At 51.2% G+C, this 20,760-nt stretch overlaps 6 protein-coding genes across 6 annotated transcripts; 3 read left to right on the forward strand and 3 right to left on the reverse strand.

Moving 5' to 3' along the window:
- Positions 1-4,909: 4,909 nt before the first annotated feature.
- On the reverse strand, positions 4,910-7,549 carry SMAC4_00015 (uncharacterized protein). The gene is made up of 2 exons (XM_003351427.2): positions 6,225-7,549; positions 4,910-6,124 (listed from the first exon to the last, which is right to left on the reverse strand). The coding sequence occupies exons 1-2, from the start codon at positions 6,316-6,318 to the stop codon at positions 4,935-4,937; spliced, it is 1,284 nt and encodes a 427-aa protein (XP_003351475.1). The 5' UTR covers positions 6,319-7,549; the 3' UTR covers positions 4,910-4,934.
- Positions 7,550-7,558: 9 nt separating this feature from the next.
- Positions 7,559-10,062, reverse strand: SMAC4_00014 (uncharacterized protein). Its single transcript, XM_003351426.2, has 4 exons — positions 9,701-10,062; positions 9,516-9,608; positions 8,264-9,413; positions 7,559-8,202 (listed from the first exon to the last, which is right to left on the reverse strand). Exons 1-4 carry the CDS (start codon positions 9,755-9,757, stop codon positions 8,159-8,161), a joined length of 1,344 nt encoding a protein of 447 aa, XP_003351474.1. The 5' UTR covers positions 9,758-10,062; the 3' UTR covers positions 7,559-8,158.
- A 531-nt stretch (positions 10,063-10,593) lies between these two features.
- On the forward strand, positions 10,594-13,914 carry SMAC4_00013 (uncharacterized protein). The gene is made up of 3 exons (XM_003351425.2): positions 10,594-11,570; positions 11,634-12,911; positions 13,002-13,914. The coding sequence occupies exons 1-3, from the start codon at positions 11,411-11,413 to the stop codon at positions 13,142-13,144; spliced, it is 1,581 nt and encodes a 526-aa protein (XP_003351473.1). The 5' UTR covers positions 10,594-11,410; the 3' UTR covers positions 13,145-13,914.
- Positions 13,915-14,155: 241 nt separating this feature from the next.
- SMAC4_00012 (uncharacterized protein) lies at positions 14,156-15,951 on the forward strand. Its single transcript, XM_066089364.1, has 2 exons — positions 14,156-15,262; positions 15,389-15,951. The coding sequence occupies exons 1-2, from the start codon at positions 14,266-14,268 to the stop codon at positions 15,619-15,621; spliced, it is 1,230 nt and encodes a 409-aa protein (XP_065947185.1). The 5' UTR covers positions 14,156-14,265; the 3' UTR covers positions 15,622-15,951.
- Positions 15,952-16,208: 257 nt separating this feature from the next.
- Positions 16,209-16,469, forward strand: SMAC4_00011 (uncharacterized protein; the record flags this gene model as incomplete). The annotated part of the gene is made up of 1 exon (XM_003351423.1): positions 16,209-16,469. One exon carries the CDS (start codon positions 16,209-16,211, stop codon positions 16,467-16,469), a length of 261 nt encoding a protein of 86 aa, XP_003351471.1.
- A 1,731-nt stretch (positions 16,470-18,200) lies between these two features.
- SMAC4_00010 (uncharacterized protein) lies at positions 18,201-20,414 on the reverse strand (the record flags this gene model as incomplete). Its single annotated transcript, XM_024655153.2, has 1 exon — positions 18,201-20,414. Exon 1 carries the CDS (start codon positions 20,046-20,048, stop codon positions 18,201-18,203), a length of 1,848 nt encoding a protein of 615 aa, XP_024510970.1. The 5' UTR covers positions 20,049-20,414.
- Positions 20,415-20,760: the final 346 nt, after the last annotated feature.

The raw sequence follows: 20,760 nt of genomic DNA on the forward strand, positions 1-20,760 counted from the left end.
TCCCGTCATATGGGAAAAGAGAAATGGAAGTGGGTTAGACCCTTGGAAAGATGTTCGGTGGGGTCGGGTGTGGCTCCGGAGTTAATCGAATACAGGGGGGCAGGATCATTACAAGCCGAGACGTCTAACAGGATTACCCCGCTGTGGGAACGACATGCCGACGGGCGACTGCGAGAAACCGCAAGAATTGAACCACTACCTACCACGAGTCGAGGCTCGCAAGATGACCTCAAAAGAAGCCCCGTATTGATACGATAGAGAAGGTAAGCTGACCAACCCTTTTTTTCCAATTTGCTGACGTGCTTATTGTTTACAGATTGCAGGGCCTTTTAGTCCCCTCAAAGACCATGGATGACTCGCCCGAGAACCCCTCGGCCGACACAAGCGAACTCAAATGTCGAGGCTTTATCGCTGGCGGCGAATGGCCCGATGGAACACTCTCGGCAGATTCCTTGAGTCCTTGGTAGAAGCCATCCGACTCCGGTGATCCTCTGGAAGTAATAACCAGTCCTCTCTCCGACTCCCTGTGCCAGCACTGTACAGAAATCCGAGACTACCCGGATTCGACCTTTGGCCGTCCAATGCGGCGTACGATACAGCAGTTACAGCCTGGGACATGCGGACTCTGTCGGGTTCTATTTGTGGGATATAAGATATTTCTTCGCAATAGTCCCGAAGCTGCTCATTCTACGCTCGCCGCATCTCTTGCAGAGTTTGGCGAGCGGAGGCTTCCACTTGAACTTAGTCTTGTCATTCCGACGGACTCTTCGAAGAGATGTAGTGGCCTCCTCATAACAGGTAATGTTCATGACACCATGCTGAGATCGTGCAGAGAAACAACTTGCTAACACCAAGGGTAATTCTAGGTACGGATGATACACCCCGTCCATGGAAAATAACCGAGCCATTCTCTAGTACATACAGACGGTATTTTGGATGGGAAGACGAGTCGCTTGAAGCCACAAATCCCACCACGGCCTGTAAACAAGAACTCAAATCCGATCTCGTCACAAGACTATCCAGGGGCCTAGACAACTGTGCCAAGCAGCATGAGAAGTCGTGTTGCATTTCGAATGCAGCGCCTCTCCCTAGCCGACTTCTAGACGTGAGATCAACGTCGGGTGAAGTTCATCTTGTCGAGACAAGGCTTCTGCAGACAACTATTCAAAGGTACAACTGCCTAAGTCATTGCTGGGGCACGCAACAGCCGCTTAAAACGACCCAGCAGAACTACTCACAACATCTGGCTTCTATTGCATGGGACACTATACCGAAAACCTTCCAAGATGCAATTCAGTTGACTCGGGACTTGGGTGTCCGGTATCTTTGGATCGATTCGCTTTGCATCATACAAGACAATGCCGAGGATTGGGATCGAGAGTCGGCCAATATGTGCAACATCTATGGGAACTCTCGTCTTAAAATTGCTGTAACATTATCACGGGATTGCCAGGGAGGGCTCAAATACTGGAGTAACCGAGAGCTCTTCAAAATCACCGGCTTCGCAGTTAACAGATCACCCGTCAACATATCGCTTGTTGCAATCCACCAGGAACCGCGTTTCAGAGCAGATACACTGCTTTTCCACAGAGCTTGATGTTTCCAAGAGCGGATGTTGTCTCCCAGGATAGTCCACTTCCTGCCAGCTAGTGTGGCGTTGGAATGCAACGGGGGGTTTCTGGCTGAGTTCCCTGGAAGACAGCTTGAAAGACAGTTCGTCGATAAAACCAGGCTTCACAGCCCAGTCGACTCCGATTTACTCGTAACAAAAGCCAAGCTATGAAGGCTCGTCACTAGTTATTCCCTCTCAGCCCTTTCCGTTCCTTCTGATAAGTTTCCCGCAATCTCTGGCCTTGCTCAGCATATGGCAAAGCACAGACCTGGAGCTCGTTATTTTGCAGGTCTTTGGAGCGACTTACTAACAACAGATCTACTCTGGGTCGCCCCGTTTGCTACAAAAGCCAAACCTTGGAGAGCGCCTAGCTGGTCATGGGCTGTGTGGAATGGTACCATAAAATACCCTCGATCGACCTTCGTCGACCACTCACCGCAACCAATTCCACGACTATTCACTTTGCACGGCTTATCGATTATTCCGGCCACTGCTGATCCTACTGGAAAACTCTCAGCCGCGTCCATGACTGTTTCGGGACAATTGACTGATGCATTTTGCTGCTTTTCATCCACGAGGTTTTCATACATCTTTGATGACACGACTCACCATCTATCGTATCGGGTTAATGTGTCTGTCAAAGCAAGTGCTGGATGCCCCTGCTCACCAATCAATATCGGGCTGCTTGTACGATCCGCTTAGCGAGCTACGTACCCGTATGGCTACCAGTGGCGCTGAACAGCAGATCAAGTGCCTCCGGTTAACACGTGGTAACTATCACACGTAGTGGCCGCAAAGGTACCGACTACGCAATCACGAGAGAAAGGATGTTAACGTGTGATAACTTTCACAAGCATACTGATCATGTCGAGTACGCACTCATTTTGGAAAGAATACCCTCTTCAACAGATTACGTCCGCATAGGGTTGGCCATGGAGACCCGGGATATACGGGACTTTGGTGGTCCAGCAAAAACCACCCGGATCGACGTCGAAACCGAGTATCCCAATCTATGGGACCACCGTCCAAGCGTCTTCAAAATAGGTGCTGTTGAAGAAACCATCCGGATTCTCTAGCAGAGGTCTTATGAACCTGGGAGTCGGTGACCTCGGGTCATCGTCGTGACTGGGTTGGATTGACGACACGGCAACTAGAACCTTTCCGGCATACAAACAGCAAACGAGACGGAAAGATTGCTGAGAACGAGAAGGAGACGAGCAGTCACTGGGCCTGAAAATGATGGGTGGCTGAGTTGATGTGAGTGGGTTGTCGATAAATGAAATTGTCTCCATCTGCAAGCGCAAACAGCTAACGAGAACACATCAGCTTATTACATGCTTGAGATTCTAGATTTGTTCATTGCATTTTTACTTCACTTAAGTACTCAATTTCAGGGATATGGGTTTCTATCACAATCACTTCGCTTACGCCACCTTCGTTGAGCCCGCCGGTGCTATGTTGGCGACGGCTGTTGTCGGGGACACTACCGCGATCCTCAGCAGAGGGCTCGAAGGACACTCAACGGTTTTTCCAGATCTCAGAACTCTCGACATATCTCAAACCAGTCTCGCGGCCGCGCAACGCACGAAGACGCAGACGCACCAGAAACCTAACCTCTGGGCGTATAGATGACGAAATGGCGGACTTTTTCTCTTTGAGGTTGCAACCTTGCTATCCCCTCAGGTTAACGGGAGACAAAAACCTCAGACAGGTCCCAGATCTTCCGCTATCTGCTTCTGTTCCATTACCCGTCTCTCTATTTACCTACATGCTTGAACGGGAACTGTCCTTCTCCCAGGTCGCTCATCATATGTTCGATCGGTAGCTGAAAGATAAAATCTTGGGGGCGATTGGAGGTAGTCCAGACCCGACCAACGCAGAGTTCCCGGTGGCGGAGTGCTGACGCCAATAAACCCAAATTGTTGCATCGGCTTCATTTATATTATTCATTAAGAAGGCTGCCAGTTACACCACCTCTTACCAACATCCAATGAAGTCAGACCCCGTTCCACCGCACTCGATCCCTTCTGTTGTCGTTAGGTCCTCGCTCTTTCACTTCCTCTTTCTTCAACGAGCATCTTGGTCGCTGTTCACTTTTCATTTTCATCCTTCACAGGTCATCTCAAACTCTTTCTCAAGTCAACAATGCGGTTAAACAACCTTCGTCACGCCTAGAACCGACTGGGTATAGCAGTAAGGGACGATCCCGTGGTCCCCGCCGATTGCCGTTTCTATTGTGGTATGTCCTAGCTTCTCAGTCGTTCCGTTCACCGCTTGTTATACCTGATACTGAATGGACCACATGCAGACGATGCGTTACATGAGGCCCAGCTGCTTGGGATAACCACCCCGCTGTGTGAGGATGACGGCTCTTATTCCTTCAAGCGCAATTATGGTGCTTGCAAGTCCTACATCTTGGCTGACAGCAAGGATCCCCAAGCAGTCGTCGACAGTTATCTGGACCCCAGTTTTTCCCAGTTTTTATCGTACTGTGACGCACTAAACCACATAGGGGTAACCATCGAACCGTCATGGTACACTTCAACGACGGCATGGGTGACAGCCATGTAGTGGACAGGCAGCAATATGGATGTCCAGATGACCGTCACCAAACTACTTCGCACCTCGGTTCTTCGTTCAGATTTCGAGCCAACTATAACAACAACAGGTACGGCACCATCTTCCGGCGGGACGGTACTTTTATAAGTGCAATTCCTCCGCCGCAGCCCGTTCTCGGTGCATAACTGGCAGGTCCGACTAACTTTATCTTTTCACCCATCGTAGCGAGTTTATCGAGCCAAGCAAACAGAACCGTTTCAATCCCATCCATCGCGACCGCCAGCTCGAGCTCGACACCTGGACAACAACCCGCTTCCGCTCCGCCTGCACCGACAACAATGAATGGCCCTAGTCCATGGGTCTGGGCCATCATCGGCACAGCCATAGCGTTGGTACTCATTGGCCTTGGCATCGTCGTCTTTCTCTACAAGAAAGGAAAATTCCGGTCTGTCAAGTGGAAGTTGGGCCTGGCATCGTCAGCGCAAGAGCTCGATGGAGATACCACTTGGAGGACTGGAGACAAGCCGGAGCTCCATGAAGAGAGCAATATTGTGGGTGGTTGTACGGGTCCGCCGAAGGAGTTGGATGCTTGGACGACGGTCGAACCGAAAGAGCTCGAGTCAGAAGAGAAACCGGTTGAGATGTCTACCTCTAGCAATGGTCCGAAGCCAGTCGAGCTGCCTACCGAGTTCAATGATGCCGGGCCGCCGCCGGACCAGTTGGATTCCGAAGATAGAAGAAAAGGGGGCGCTCTTTATTCACCCTACGTCTTCTCGACTCGACTTGCTGCTTTCCCTTCCCCCTCTCCCATATTAAAAGAAGTAGGCAACTCCACGCAAACCGAGACACTGGACAATTCAACAGGCAGTACATGTAACGTTTCTCCCACCTTACCGACCGGCCTTCCTCTCCCTTCTTGTCCTCCTCCTCCACCAGCACGTCCTGCCCCTTGACCCGCCCCAACGTCATACACCTCCCTCACATGCACCGTAGAGGTGTCCAACTCCGCCACCTCTTTAATTCCCAGTTCCGCCCTTCCTGTGATACCCTGTGTCCTTTGAGCACCCTGTCTCCCCTTTGTCATCGACCTCGACCTCGACCTTGACCTAGTACCTCTACTATCCACAAACCCCCCTGCATCCACAGCCATCGTATCCTTCAACTCCACCATGCCCTTCATCCCCCTCTGTCCTGCCCTTCCCCGTTTCGATCTTCCTCTTTTGTAAAACACGAAAAAGCTGCCGCACGAGAGCAGGAAGACGACGGTGATGGTTATGCTGGCTATGGCCCATACCCAGGGAGCGGTTGTTTTAGTTCCACCTGAGTTGGGATTTGGTGTAGAAGTGGCAACTGTGGAAGTGGGCGAAGTAAGTGATGCTGATGTCGCTTGGGCTTGGCCGTGGATTTGGATTTGCGTGGTGTCGAGAGCGGTCGGGAATGCGGAGGTTGATGCGAATTCGGATAATGGTGAGGAAGAAGGGGGTACTTGTAGGGTACCTGTATATCGAGATGGCGGCGTAGAAGTTGAAGTTATAGCCGATGTTAAGCCGCCGTTCGCTGGTGGTTGTGATGTTGACTTTGTCGTTTTAGGTTGTGTGGATGTGATCATCGTTTTCTGCCCCTTATCCACACTCGCACTCGTCAATACCGTCGCTTGTGCAGCAGAGCTGGAGGAAGTGCTCGAAACCTTCGCTGACGCAATCGCTGTCGTAAGCGGATTTCCATCTTGTCCTGTAGCCGGGGTTCCCGTTTGAGGCGTATTGCTTCCTTGTAACTTGCAATACCCAACACACCGGATAAACCTCACCACCAGACTGGCTTTGACTAGCTCCGGGTTGTTGCTGTTATCTTCGATGCAGGACTGGCAGAGGTTGTACTGGTCGAGGAAGTTGCTCACTGTACCGCACAGGGCGGGGGTGAGTGGGTTTTGTAGACATTCTGTTTGGGCGTTGCCTGTCCAACTTGTGTTAGCTTAATGAAAGATAGCAATGAAGAGAGCAACGTGGCGTCTGGCTATATGAAGATTGGTAGGTAGAAGGGAGATTCGGCTTACGGCAGTAGTTGGTGCATTGCTCGGGGACGGATGTTGCGCGCTTAGACAAGAGGCTGAAGTGACTGTTGAGCTTATATGCTGATGAGATTCGCATCTTGATAGTCCGCCGTCCAGGTATCGAGGGATGAAAACTGGGATCCTCCACCAGTACTGACTGAGGAAGGAGTATGTGGAAACAAGGTTCGAAGTGTTCGATTGTCGAAGAGACCAAGGAAGCAGAACGCTGAGGGAAACACAGAAAGAACTATGAGTTTACGATGCACAAACCTGTCAACTTCCTTTCAAACATGTCTCACACGGCGGTATATGTTTCCCAACAATCCCAAGCGGGCACAACGCCCCGTAGTGCCAGATGACACTGGTACTGAAGACATTCCGAACCAACAGTGGTTCTTCCCCTAGTGTCATCATGTTCCCCACACATCAGTCGGCCACTTGTATACTGCGGGCGGAAGAAGGCGTCTGTTTGGCTGTTTGTCGTTATTAAATGTTCAAATGTTGCTCCTGACCCCTGACATGCAATATCAATTTCCACAATGCACATTATGTCGCTTCCAAGGGAACGGCTATGTCCTAGATCGTGGGGTATGTTTGGCAAACTTCATGTGGGACAGGGGTTCTGAGACTCGGACAGTCGGTGCGGCTTAGGCAAACATTCGAACATTGTCGTCATATGGCCATCTGATCCTGGTTGGGCTGCTCGTGGCTCAGTCCAATTACCATGAGGCTGAGGAAACACGCAAACAATGGGGAGCTGCGTACCTTGCAGATTGAGCTACAAGTACATCGAAGTAATGACACAGTAACTCGGGTCCGGTCAAACTCCCGTATCAGCCTCGAGTGCTGCTTTGCGCCTTGCTCGTCAACCACAACTTCCTCCATATTGTTCTTTGTATTATCTCAAGTGCTAAGTGGTTCTGAATGACAGAAAACGACCACGATCATGCATCATCAACATTCGTCGTCGTCGACATAAAAGTCTCCTTCGTGGGTATGAGGGAAGCGGGTGCGACTGATCATCAGATACGAACATCGTTCAAGGGTAGAAAATATGTGCTGCACTTGGTTCGTATGGAAATGTGAGCAAGAAGCGGAGAAGCGACGAATAAAGGAGAGGGAAGATGTAAAAGTGGGAGAGTTGATGGATGTCGTCTGCCGACGGGACGTTGGGGAACGCGACGCCCACGATGCCTCCACTTATGGTTCCCAAAGGACCCACAGTTCATGGAGAATGAAGCGCACTGATGACTAATAGCTGACCAATAAGACGCATCAAATGAGATGCGTGGGGGACAACTTCACGGTAGCCTTCGCGAACTCACGTGTAAGAAAGCCAGGAGAAGAAAGCCCATGTTAAACTTTCTGGGCATGATGGATCAACCACTTGGCATCAGTCATCGGTGGATCTGGTCGCGATGAAGGCATTTCGACACGGCACTGGCGTCGATATTGTGCTAACTTTTCCTTCTCCGACCGCCGGTGACTACATGAAAACACCCGCTCAACACATCTTCATCCAACCCAGGGGTATACAATCCCTTCTTCACCACCCCCGCAACTTTCTCTTCGCACACAGATATGGATGATATCAGTATGGTAAGGACATCTTCCCAGGTACCTATCCCAATAACGCTATGTAGCTCGACCTTTCTATTCCGCGACATGCAACACACACCACAAGAAACATTTTGTCGACTAGACAAAGTTCAACCAAGAAAACCAACAACAACAACAAAGGCTTGGTGCATCATCATCGTCTAATAATTAGGTACACAGGACGGAAAAGGAGACGTAAAGAAAAGAGAAAACCTTCATCATGCCTGCCTGCCACACACCCACGCTGAGAGAGTCTAATAATCAAGCTAAAAATATCCATTTGTCAGCCGTAACCACCCGCCTGTTAAGAAAAAATTCCCAAAGACCGAGATTTCGCTTTAAATACCAAGGGTGAACTCAACGCCGACGTCAATGTCACGAGCTGGGGAAACAAGACAGTTAGCAAGCAACTTGATAAAGGTCAGTGTGCGATTCAAACGTACCCATCTTGACAACCTTGGAGAGCTGGACAGACTTCTCAGCAGCGCTCTGGAGATCGTCGATGGAGAAGATCTTCATGCCAGAGTCGTTGATGAGCTGGTGGGCAGCCTCCATGTTGGTGCCCTGGAGACGGGCAATGATGGGGATCTTGAGGTCAAGAGACTTGACCGTGTTGATGAGACCGTGGGCGATGGCGTCGCAGCGGACGATACCACCGAAAATGTTGACAAAGATGGCGGTAACCTTGGGGTCGCTGGTGATGAGCTCAAAGGCCTCCCTAATGGCCGCGGGGGTAGCACCACCACCGACGTCAAGGAAATTGGCGGGCTGGCCGCCGTTGAGCTTGATGATGTCCATGGTAGCCATGGCGAGACCGGCGCCGTTGACGAGGCAGCCAATGTCACCGTCGAGCTTGATGAAGTTGAGGCCGGACTGGGCGGCGCGAACCTCATCGGGATCCTCCTGGGTGGTGTCGCGGAGCTGGAAGATGTCCTTTTGCCTGTAGTCAGCGTTGTCATCGAAGCCGAACTTGGCGTCCATGCACATGACCTTGTGGTCAGAGGTCTCGGAGAGGGGGTTGATCTCGATCTGGGTGGCGTCCTTCTCGAGGAAGATCTTGTAGAGCTTCTGGATGGTGTCCTTGGCCTCCTCGACGCACTGCTCGCTGAAGCCGAGCTTCTGGGCGATGCCGCGGGCCATGTCGTCCGTGACACCGACGTTGATGTCGACGTAGGTGGTGTGGATGGCGTCAGGGTTCTCCTTGGCGACACCCTCAATGTCCATGCCACCCTGGGACGACGAAACAATGACGGGGCCCTGAGAAGCACGGTCCATGAGGACGGCGAGGTAGAACTCGCGGCGGGCGAACTTGCGCTCGCAGATGTAGACGGAGCTGCAGAGACGGCCCTGAGCGCCCGTCTGCTTGGTGATGAGCTTGTGACCGATCATCTGCTCGGCGAACATCTTGGCCTCGGTGGGGGAGTAGATGACGCGAACACCGCCCTTGAGGCCGTTGTCGAAGGAGCCCTTTCCACGGCCGCCAGCAAGAACCTGGGCCTTGATGACCATGTCCTCGCCGCCAATCTTCTTTGCGATGGCCTCGGCCTCGGCGCCGTTCCTGGCGACATCACCCTGGGGAACACCGATGCCATACTGTTTTGTGTCGTGTCGCGTTAGAATCGGTTCTTTCGTCAGGTAGCGACGGGGCGGGGTAGGTAGAGGTAGAGATAAGCTATTTCCAAGGTGTTAACTGACCTGACGGAGGAGATCAGCAGAGAGGTATTCGTGAATGCTGAGGGCTCTCCTTTGTTGTTGGGAAACGCTGGGGAGTCTGGAGGTGAGGGGAGCCTGTTGTTTTTGTTGGGAGATGTTGTCAGCTTGTTGTTTTTGTTTCTAATTCGAGGCGATGCGACGGTGCATGCAATCTCAAAGAGACGAACCTTGGAGGCGGAAGCAAAGGCAGAAGCCAATGCGCGGTTGCGGCCGAGCTTGAACATGATTATTAGGTAGGATGTGGTGTTATGGGATAATGCGAGGTTCAAACAGTGGTGGTGATGTTGGGAAAGGGAATATTTCTAGAATTCAGGGACTGTGAAAATGACGATGCGACACTTGGCCAGGTTAAGTTCTTCTTGTTAGGTCGACGAGGGGACTGGAGTTCGAGTTCTCACTGTTTTGGGGGGCTTGACTGATGGGCCTGATAACCCTTGTCGGCCCTACCCGAGCCAATCACCAACAACTTTGGTGTCGTATTTGGAGACCGATTGCTGGTGCCGAGGCGGTGGCCGATGACAGCTCTGCGTCGCAAGTCACAGGAACAGCAAGAGCTCCAGCGAACAGCACCCAGCAGCTCCTTGCCAGCTCGCGGCAGTTGCGCGCGGCTGGTGGCGGGCTACCCAGGGCCCGTGCCTCGTGCGCCTATCCTCGGCCAAACCGTCATTGTCTCCATTCAGCGGCTTCGGGTGGGATGAATTTTTGCATTAACAAGCGGAAGACAAGCTCAAACAAAACAAAAACATGATCAATTCAACAAGTCCAACTTACACCGGTCGCGATAAACATTGCAATGTTGACAATGACGTCTAAGAGCCCCGCTTGCCACACTTCAATGACAAGCTCTCCCCGCGTATGCTGCTGTCATTTACCTTGTTGACAGGTCCACTGACTCGAGCAGACTACATGACTCCGTGGAATCCCGGCCAGCCCGCAAAATCGGCTTCTCCAAATCATCATGGCCATGATGTTGAACCGCGACATCAAAGACAACACGGACAGCCATCAAAACATGCAAAGTACTCCCAGATATCCGCAAAACGTGTCAATTTCTTCATCTCATTCACGATATTCCAATCTGACATCTTCAATTACCCTCAGTGCGCCCTATGGACCCCCGAAGCTTGTCATGCCCGACCTGACTCGAGCTCTCCGCGCCTTGCGGGGCAACTTATCAAGGGGAATGACGATGTCTCCAGCTCTACCCCCAAAGTCCCCAGACCCTCCCGCTGGCCCGTCCTCAAGACCCCATACGGGGTCAAGCGGAGCTTAAGACGCACCGAAGGTTCCGCCAAATCTTCCATCACATGGGAAATTTCATCGCAGCTATTCTCCCATGTTGTGTTGCACGACTCATGCGTTCATTCTTGGCTTTGCGTGGCTTGAAAGTTGAGATGAAAACGCACCAAACCTTATCTCAACTTCTTGAACTGCAAGCCTTGGGATGCTGGTGTTTGTGAAGATGAAAAGAGCACTTTGATGCTGTCATTGGTCAACGTCTCTTTTTGAGTCGGTGCAACCCCTCGTTACACCCTCTTCCCCCGCATTATATCACACCCCAAACCCCCCAGAGCTTCTCAAAAAGGAAGATCACCATGCCTTTTGCCCTCTCTGCCACTGCGGACAAGTATTCAATTCATCCCAGCCGCGGTTGAGCTTGGTTTTCATTTGCATGTGGTGGTCATTCCTCACAACTTAATACGACGTGATGTAAGCCCTCTTTGATGGTTGGAGGCGGTTGGACACTCCTCTCTCCAACACAGCTTCTTCATCATCAACACTTCCAAATATCCCAAGCCGCATTATCGTTCTTCGAGCTCGGTTTGTTTGAGCACTTTTGTACACGATCTAACCGCCCAATGAGGTTATAAACCACCATGTTCAAAGCACTCCTATCCCTTGACTCCAACCAAGCATGGTTCGCAATCTTGGGCTTCATACTCGTCCTGTTCATGGGCAGAAAAGCCTGGGTTGACTACAAGATCCGCAAATTCGGAGGTGTCAGGTCTTCCGTCCTGGCCACGAACCCCATCACAGGTAAAGCTACCTGCTTCGGATGATATAACTTGGGCGTGTCTGACAAGTGACAAACCGCCACAGGGCTCCGGTTCTTCGTGAGGGCTGGCTTCATGCAAGCCCGCGATGAACTCGACAAGTTCTACGATGAGCTCTACTACTGGGCCACACCCGAGTGTCCGAACTGTGTTGAGATCGCTTTCCTCGGAGCCGTGAGATTCTTGATGACCCGGGAGCCTGAACACGTCAAGACGGTACTCACCTCCAAGTTCACAGACTACGGCAAAGGCCCTAAATTTCACGAGACATGGAGCCCCTTTCTCGGTGACAGCATCTTCACAACTGACGGCCAACTATGGTCCGAAAGCAGGGCCTTGATCAGGCCCATGTTCATCAAAGACCGAGTCCGCGACCTCGAAATCTTCGGCAAATGGACCAAGACCCTCATCGACAAGCTCCCCGCCTCCGGTCAAGCCGTCGACATCATGGACCTCTTCTACCGCATGACCCTCGACGTAACCACCGACTTCCTCCTCGGCCACAGCGTCGACAGCCTGAATAACCCCAAGCACGAATTCGTCGACGCCTTCCAAGAAGTCCAACGCATCCAAATGATGCTCACCATCCTCGCCCCTTTCCGGCACATGATTCCCAAATACCGCTACAACCGAGGCATCCGCATTCTCGAGCGCTTCATCGAGCCTTTCATCCAACGCACCCTCGCCCTTCCATTTTCTGAACTCGAAGACTTGTCAAAATCATCCTCCGACTTTACCTTCCTGCACTCACTCGCCCGCCGCACCCGTGATGCCAAGGTCATCCGCGACCAGCTCATGGCCGTCCTCCTCGCCGGTCGCGACACCACGGCCGCCACACTGTCTTGGACCATCTACGAGCTTTCGCACTACCCGCGCGTCTATCACAAGTTGCGCAACGAGATCCTCGCTGTCGTCGGTCCTTCCCGCGCCCCTACTTACGAAGACCTAAAAAGCATGACGTACCTAACCCACACCCTAAACGAAACCCTCCGTCTCTACCCCGCCGTTCCCTACAACCTGCGCGCAGCACTCAAAGACACCAGTCTCCCCGGTATCAAAGGACAACCAGACATAGCAGTGTTGGAAGGTGATATCGTGGTATACTCGGCATTGAGCATGCATCGTCGACCCGACCTTTATCCGGAGACTGGCGAAATCGTAGGGAAGGGAGAAAAGGGAGGACAGCCGTTTGAAGACCCGCGGATATTCAGCCCGGAACGATGGGATCACTGGACGCCGAAAGCGTGGAATTACGTGCCGTTTAACGGGGGGCCGAGGATCTGCGTGGGGCAGAATTTTGCAATGACTGAGATGGCTTTTACTTGTGAGTCTTTTTTTTTTCCCCTTTCCTTTTTTTCCCAAGAGGTGATTTGCCGGTTGAAAGTTTCTAGTCTAACATCCACCTTCCCTACAGTGGTGCGTCTCCTGCAGAAATATGACCGCCTTGAGTACAGAGGCGATTGGCACGCGCAGTACCACAAGGCTGAGATTGTTGGCGCGCCGGGACATGGAGTTCCTGTTGCTTTCTTTGAAGCTCAAGAGGACGATGTTGCGTAATTTGTTGACCAGTATGGGCATATAGATGGTGCGTTCAGAGTCGAAGGGGTCGTGGTAATAAACCGAACATGTTACGATAAGTACATTACCCATCCCAGCGTCTTTTTCATGCCTTTCAACCCAATATTCAGCCCTTTTTTTCGTATCGAAATATGCTTGATGGACTCTGTTCAAGGTGGTATTTCTCATGTTTTGTGATCCTGATAGCTGTTTCGCGAGGGCCTTTTGTAGCCAAAGCGAAGCGTAGTGGACTAGGTCCATTGGATGTTCATGTTTCGGTTTAGTTTTGCGACCCCTTCGAGAGTGTTGTACAAGGGCTCCAGGGTGTGGATACTACACTACCTAGGTACAGCCTTATGAACTGTGGATTACACCTTACCCAAGAACAAATGATACCAACGGATAGGTTACCCCTACGTTGCATTGGACAAAGAAAAGTCGGAATATCGTCAAAACAAAGAGGTATGATCTGCATTCTCCTGCTTGAATTTTCGTTTCTGTCGCGCTTCCTATCATCACCAACCAGCCTTTCATCACAAAGCGGTGCCTGCCCATGCTCGCTAGAGGTAAGAATCCGCGCACAACCCAGTTCTACCAGGGCACCATCTAACTCAATTTTCCCGTCGGGGTTTTTTCAAGGCTAAAGATCCCAGATCGAACAAAGTTTAGTGGGTTCCAGGACCCTCTTGGCAAGCATTCTCAAACGTCCTAGAGGCTCTAGAGCCGCATTGTGGATGTTGCCTAGGACGCCCTAAACTCAACTTGAACGACTTCCCGCGGACTCTACAAGTGCGGTGTGAGATTTTACGGCATGTCGTGAGCCGTGCCGGCTTTTGATGCCACTGAAACCATGTGGCCTCATACGACTATATCTGCAGATTATGGGGGGAAAAAAAGACGTGCAGTCTCCTTGGCCATGCATGCATTTCTGTGTAGTATTGCATGAAAGAGAGCCGGGTACCAAAAGGCTGGATCCTTTTGGAGTTACGCCATTCGGATGTATATAATCCTGTATAAATGTCATCCCTACCCACCCTTTGTAGGTAGGTAGGAGCCTCACCTTGACCACCTACCTCCCTCTCCTCACTTCTCACCCCTTCTCACCCATCGCATCCTCAAAAATGGTCAAATCAACCATCGCAGCAGCAGCAACCGCTGCCCTCTTCCTCATCACGGCCGTGTCTGCCTTTCCTCCCCCGGGCGGACCAGGAAGACATCTTCATGGCGTTAACCCCGGCCCCGGCCTCCATCCCGGCCCCAAGTCTAAGCCTGTCCCTGATGCTACCGGCATCCCTGCAGCTTGCCCTAACCCCATCATCCGCAAAGAATGGAGAAGCCTAAGCGCAACCGAACAAACTAAATACATCTCCGCCGTCAAGTGTCTCATTAACCTGCCTTCCATCGCCACCAGCGTCGGCGGCGCCTTGAACCGCTTCGACGATTTCCAGGGCGTGCACTCTATGCAGACGCCTGATATTCACTTTGTAGTATGTTTTCCGTTGTCCCCTTCCCTTCTTTTGCCCTTCCGCCTTCTTCTTTCTCTCGAAATACTGACATGCCAAAAGGGCCACTTCCTCCACTGGCACCGATACATGGTGCACCTCTACGAGACCACCCTGCGCTCCTCCTGCTCCTACAAGGGAGCCCAGCCCTACTGGGATTGGTTCATCGACATCGACTCTTCTTTAGAAATGGACCAATGGTCCATCTTCGCCCTTCCCACTCCTGAGACCGGCTTCGGCGGAAACGGCCTCTTCATCCCCTCGGAGTCCTTAACTCCCGAACAAAACCCATTTAACCTCACTGGCCGCACTGGTGGCGGGTGCGTGCAAACGGGAGCGTTTACTCAGGAAAATGGGTTCAAGGTGAATCTGAACAAGACTGACCCCCAAAGGACTGACCCAAAATGTTTGACGAGGGATTTCATGGAGGGGATTGCGAGGGGATTGTTGAAGCATGAGGTTGTGGATGAACTCATGGTGAAGACGGATTTTGAGGGATTTGCGAGACGGATGGAGGGCGAGCCGAGTTTTGATTACCCGAATGTGCATGGGGGTGGACATTATGGTGTTGGAGGCGTCTTGGGGACGTTGGGGGATGCTTATAATAGTCCTGGTGGTAAGTCCTCTTTTTCGCCTTTCTATCTTTGGTCTGATATCGCGGGTTGAGGTTGGGCTTGCTGCGGAGGTTGACGGATGATAATGATGACTGGAATGATGCTGACAATGACAACGACAATAACAGACCCCCTCTTCTACCTTCATCACGCCAACGTCGATCGGCTCTGGACGCTCTGGCAGCTGCAAAACCCGGAGTATGTCATGTCGGTCGGTGGACCTATTGCTCCCTTCGATTATGAGGGTGCGCAGGTCGATCTGGACTTTGAGGTCAACTTGGCTGAGCTAGGGCCCAGCAGGAAGCTTGCGGAGTTGCAGTATACAAGGGGCCCATTGATGTGCTATATGTATGATCATTAATGAGAGGTAGTTCTCATGCCGAGAAGGTAGAAGAAAAGCGAGATTTGAGAGTGGTTTAAGCTACTGAATTGTGTGGCGCACGGGTCGGGGAGAATTCCAAAACGGTAAGGAGGTTGCCTGGAGATAGTGTCAGCCACATGGTAGGTAGTTAGTCAGCGCCGCGACGTTGACATTCCATACACAGCACAATCTACCGTAACAAAGTAGATCTAATGGCGATGGTGATTACCACTACCTCAAAAGAAAACGAGGCTTGGGCTAGAACAGCTTTTCCAAAGGGTCACTTAGTAATCCCCTCCCCTCGACCGAGCGACATGAACGTCCACTGTCGTGTAAAAGCGTCCTGGTGATAGTCAGCCACCTGATAGACGATGAAAAGTATATAAAGAGCCCCATAACATATTCTCTTTCATGCTGGTGAACCTCATCATCATCGACATTAAAACCCCAACATCAAACCAATCAAGCCAGTCTCTTTGTTGGGTCAGCAACACTCGCACTCGTACATATTCATACCTACCTTCACCCAAAAGCATCCATTTACCTACCTACCACTCAACCAACCCACAAAACCAGCAAAATCAAAAATGCAACTCAAACTCACCATCACCACCCTCCTCCTCTCCATCCTCTCCTTAACAACCGCGATCCCGGCTCCGGCCCCTGCCCCTGCCTCGGCCGCTAGCTCCAAAGATAGCGCCTCCCCAGACCGGAACAGTAACGTCAATACTGCCGACTTAAGGGGCAACCCCATCGGCGGCCTCGTCTACGGCAAGCGTCAGGATGAGCCGGAAAATAACCACACTGCTGAGCGATGCCCTGGGTGTCCGTATGGCGGGCTGGATTAGATTTGACGGCGGCGGCGCTTATGAAGTGGATGTTGTTTGAGTTCCATGGATGTTGGATTATTGGATTGCTGCGAAGGAGTCAAGTTGGGAACAAGTTTGCCTATGTCGGGCAGTTGGCTCTTTGAGGGTACGGGCTCGTTTGGAATGTTTAAGAATGCGAGCTTACAAGAGTTTCAGGCTTGGAAAGCGACTGGAAGGGTATACGTTCAATGAGATGACCTGGGAGATTTGGGTAGATGGATTTGAAGGATGTGGGAGGTTGAGGTTTTCTCAAAAGGTGCGGATTTCAGCTGGCGAAGTGGAAGTGGGACATTTCAGGAGCTGAGCACTGCAGAGAGTGGGAAGGAGTGATTTGGGCGAAGAGCGAATTGAGAAAGGCAATCGGAAATAATAACGTGGGGTGGTGGCTGTGGTCTTGAATTGCAGTACCGGTTTTTTGTGCGTAGCCCTCCGTCATCCCTTTGGGGCTTGCTCTATTTCTTCCTCTCCCCAGGAAGCTCCTTCCCATACAAGTATCACTCGCGACTTGGTGAATTTGAGGATCCATAGCAGGCCCCAACAATTTCAACTGCAGTTGCCAAACCAAGAAAGTCGTAACTTGAGAGTACCTTCCCTCCCTTCCCTCCTTTCCCTCCTTTCCCTCTTGCCATCCAACTAACAAACCTCCAACGCTCACCCACCCCCATAAATTAGCTCACCCGCCCGTCCAGCAACCACCCCTTGCTACACATTCGTATTCGCGCACCCGGTCTCATTGTAGAAAATGACGGCGGCACAAGGAATGTCGAGTGTCCAGCCGATCGATGCGCTCCCGTTTGTGCGCGGTCGACAGGTGGTACCGGCTTGGAGGGTTATGGCTGTGTTGATGGAAGATGTGTTGCAATCTGGGAGATGGCGGTGGTGAAAGTGGGGAAAGAAGAGCGAGAAGGAGAGTGTGGATGGTGTTGAGTGGAGGGGGGTCACTGTCGGTTGGATGTTTTCAGGTGTTTTCGTACTTGTGGTAAAGTTGGGAGAGAATATTGTTGGAGGGGACAAGAGACGGGCAGGTCTTTTGGTTTGAGCCTGGGCTGTTTGATCAGTCGATGTGATGTCTGGGGTGGAGTAGTTATTCATCTTTATTTTATTTACTCACTGTTGCTGAGTCCGAGGGACCTCATCGTGCAGTCTGGGTTCAGCTCGCCTCAATACACTAGACGTTCCATTTCCAATATGCCGGTGAGATGCCTACATCTTAAAGGATATGAAGATTCGTCCCACCTTGAGGGGTTACATACCATACTGGCCTAGTGTGGATTGTAGAAGCTGGGTAATACATGCAATTAGGTTTAGAGAGGCGTAGGCACCTGAGGAGCAAAGTGACTACCGGGAAGGGAACATGCAACATAATAGGAACAGCTACATCGACAGGCATAAGTTGTGTAATTCAACAGGTGGCTACAGTCCGCATCATTTGAAGAAGCGTACGATGCTGAAACCATGATCATAGAAAAAGAATTGACTAAAGAGGAAGTCAAAATTGAAACGACAAAAAGGTGAGAGGGGAAAGAAAAATACCAGGGTGCCAACTGGACCTCGTCTTCGGGTGAACGTGCGGAATCCTGAGTAGGTCGGCTGCTTGCTAGAAAGCAACAGAACAGAAAATTATCAATAGATCCCAGAGTCTTCCCGGAGACGCTCCAATATTCCGCTGAGCCATCCATAATCTTTGGGTGACCGCGTTGGGGTTAAATGTTACCACCGTTTTGCCCACAACTCCAGCCATGGGAATAGCTTGAAGACAAGATACGGCTGGGTAACCAAATCTGGGGACTTGGAAGCTCGTATTCTGTGAGCCTTTCTGAACCCGTCTTTTAGGATCTGCGAGAGGTTGTACCATGTAGGTCTCAGCAACTCTTTTGGATCCAACATCGCAGCATCGCAAGCCAGAGGATTGCCGGTCTCCCGACCCAGCACCAGTAATATTCTCTTGCCATTGATGTTCAAGATGAACAATTGACTGCTTGCCAGAGGCTTATATTGCTCGGAATTCCCAGTAACTGGAGGAAAAACTAAGCCAGAGTGGCTTTCTGAGCGTTGAGTGGGCGACATGTCGGCGACGAACCGAAAGGGTAATTTTAACTGAATAGGAAAGATCGTCTCCACACTGAAATCTAAAGCTCCATGATTCGGCAACGGTGGTTGTTTCCGGAAACACAGTTCCCAGGTTCCGCTGTCGAAGGGCTGATGCGAAACTGACGGGGGTGGCGGGGTCTTACGCTCAACACAGAGGAAGTATTTTGCCTGTTTTATTGACAGAGTGTGACGCAAATAATGCGACATCGCGAATTCATGCGCCGTTGGTAGAGGTACACAAAGGGTGTTCGCGAGGCTTTTATCATGGTAGGATTGAGAACGATAGATGCTCATCAGGGAAACCATTGGAAGAGCCAAGACATTTTCTTCGGGGTCGGTGCACGGAAGAAAGAGGTATTGGAGACCCGAATTTATGTCGAATCCATAGAGACCATCCAACAACAGACCCCGCTGGCTGATGCCAAATTCGAGTGACAGGTTATTGGAACCGTTGTATTTCTTAAGACCTCCGGCAAACCGAAAATCCGCAGGAGATGTGGCCAACAGTGAACGAGGTCTGATCTTGCATGCTTGCTCACGTAGGTGTTGACGGTACACTTGGGGATTATGCGCAGCATATTCATTAGCCATATCCATGTATGCATCACGGTCGATAGGCATGCCATAACCCCAAGCGAGGATGGTGGCATCGTCAGATGTTTTCATGATCTCATGTTGAAGTCGCATGAAAGCCTTGTTGCCCTCTCCGTAAAGCATAGGCATATTGATATCAAATAGCCCAAGCAGGCAGTATGCCTCGTCCTCGACTCTGGTAGTTTGTCTGTTCGCGGCCCAAGACATCCTTGCCGCCACCGTGGCTTTTTGAAGCTCGTCCTCGATCCTTTTCCTTGTTTTTGGTGTGCGAATGAAGGTGCCGTCTTTAGCCTGGTACATGTCACATTGACCGTACTCTGGGCCAGCTAGGCAAATGATTGGAATTCTCGTCGCTTTCGAGATACTCTCTGCAAAGCCATTGCGCGAGCCCAATTTGTTCCAGGATGCGTCGTAGAAATAGAGAAAGTCAGGGGCCAACAATTCCTGCAAAGTCCAGCCTCTTGTGAACCAGCGCGAACCGGTGATATCGATTGATGGATGTTGCCAAATGTAGAAACCGATCCTCTTTATGTCCGAGAGGAAAGCATAACAGATGGCTGACTTCCGGTACCACGCGAACATGGAATTGATGGCCTCCTGCAATTCGGCACTGCTGGACTTGTCGATACAGCAGGTGTCTATCCAGATGAACTCGAATTTGTCCTCCTGTGCCAAACGGCAAGCGTGCTTGATCTTCGCCCAAGCTGGAGTAGGCGTCTTGTCGGTTTTCAGGTATGTAAGCGCATTCGGTTGCTGAATGTCGTGGAAGCTGACCTCTTTTCCTTCCCATGTGTGCGACAGGATGGCGTATTTTGGTATTCCTTCGCCCACAAACTCGGCGAGTTCAAACGTGTCGGTCTTGAGTAGGCGCATCTTGGGATTGTCTTGAACTCTCAGCGCAGCAGCAGCTCAAGACATCAACTGAAGTGACGGCTTGAGGCGGATTCTGTTTATGGCGGGTTGACAGTTGTTGAAGGGAACTTGAGCAAGGCGACTCCCTGGGAGTTGAAAAAGAGCGTTCTGAGATGCGAGAACTAACAAGGTGAATTTGATGATCGAGATGAGTAGTTTTGTTGAAGGGAGATAGCCTGCCAAACCCCCTAGTCTTCAAACACAGGCACTCCAGCAAGGAACGGAACTCGGGTGGGTAACGACTTCGCAACTGGCGATAGTTTCAGGGCTCTCTTGATGTTCCGATCGATCTTTTTCGAAGAAGGAGAGAAGGAAAGTGCGGGGTTGGAGATAAAAATCTACACAAGTTGCTGTTGGGTAGTTTCTGCCTCGAGACTTTGGCCATTGCAACCTAGCCCGCCACACCCGCCACGCCCGCCAACTTAACCGCTAGGAATGCAGGTCTCCGTTGATGTCACCCAATCAAGAAGAGCCACCAGAGATGAGTGAAGAGATTGGAAGAATGATAAGAAAGACATGTCATTCGTCAAGAACAAAAAGATGTTGAAAGTTGAAACACATCTCTTCGATCCAAACCCCAGCCTGAAAGTCGCGAAGAACGGCTGAAGATAGCAGATATGCACGCGACTGCCAGGACATAAGGTAAAACCCCCGGCCAATACTATCACATACA

Source organism: Sordaria macrospora, chromosome 5 (genome assembly GCF_033870435.1).
Source record: "Sordaria macrospora chromosome 5, complete sequence".
Lineage (NCBI taxonomy): Eukaryota > Fungi > Ascomycota > Sordariomycetes > Sordariales > Sordariaceae > Sordaria > Sordaria macrospora.

Excerpts from the sequence above, each read along its gene's own strand:
- SMAC4_00015 (XM_003351427.2), bottom strand. The coding sequence starts at position 6,318 with ATGCGAATCTCATCAGCATATAAGCTCAACAGTCACTTCAGCCTCTTG. Across the intron at positions 6,125-6,224 it reads GCAATGCACCAACTACTGCC|GCAACGCCCAAACAGAATGT; the intron begins GTAAGCCGAATC and ends CAAGTTGGACAG.
- SMAC4_00014 (XM_003351426.2), bottom strand. The coding sequence starts at position 9,757 with ATGTTCAAGCTCGGCCGCAACCGCGCATTGGCTTCTGCCTTTGCTTCC. Across the intron at positions 9,609-9,700 it reads CCTTTGCTTCCGCCTCCAAG|GCTCCCCTCACCTCCAGACT; the intron begins GTTCGTCTCTTT and ends CAAAAACAACAG. Across the intron at positions 9,414-9,515 it reads CTGCTGATCTCCTCCGTCAG|TATGGCATCGGTGTTCCCCA; the intron begins GTCAGTTAACAC and ends GACACAAAACAG.
- SMAC4_00013 (XM_003351425.2), top strand. The coding sequence starts at position 11,411 with ATGTTCAAAGCACTCCTATCCCTTGACTCCAACCAAGCATGGTTCGCA. Across the intron at positions 11,571-11,633 it reads GGCCACGAACCCCATCACAG|GGCTCCGGTTCTTCGTGAGG; the intron begins GTAAAGCTACCT and ends AAACCGCCACAG. Across the intron at positions 12,912-13,001 it reads GACTGAGATGGCTTTTACTT|TGGTGCGTCTCCTGCAGAAA; the intron begins GTGAGTCTTTTT and ends CCTTCCCTACAG.
- SMAC4_00012 (XM_066089364.1), top strand. The coding sequence starts at position 14,266 with ATGGTCAAATCAACCATCGCAGCAGCAGCAACCGCTGCCCTCTTCCTC. Across the intron at positions 15,263-15,388 it reads TGCTTATAATAGTCCTGGTG|ACCCCCTCTTCTACCTTCAT; the intron begins GTAAGTCCTCTT and ends CGACAATAACAG.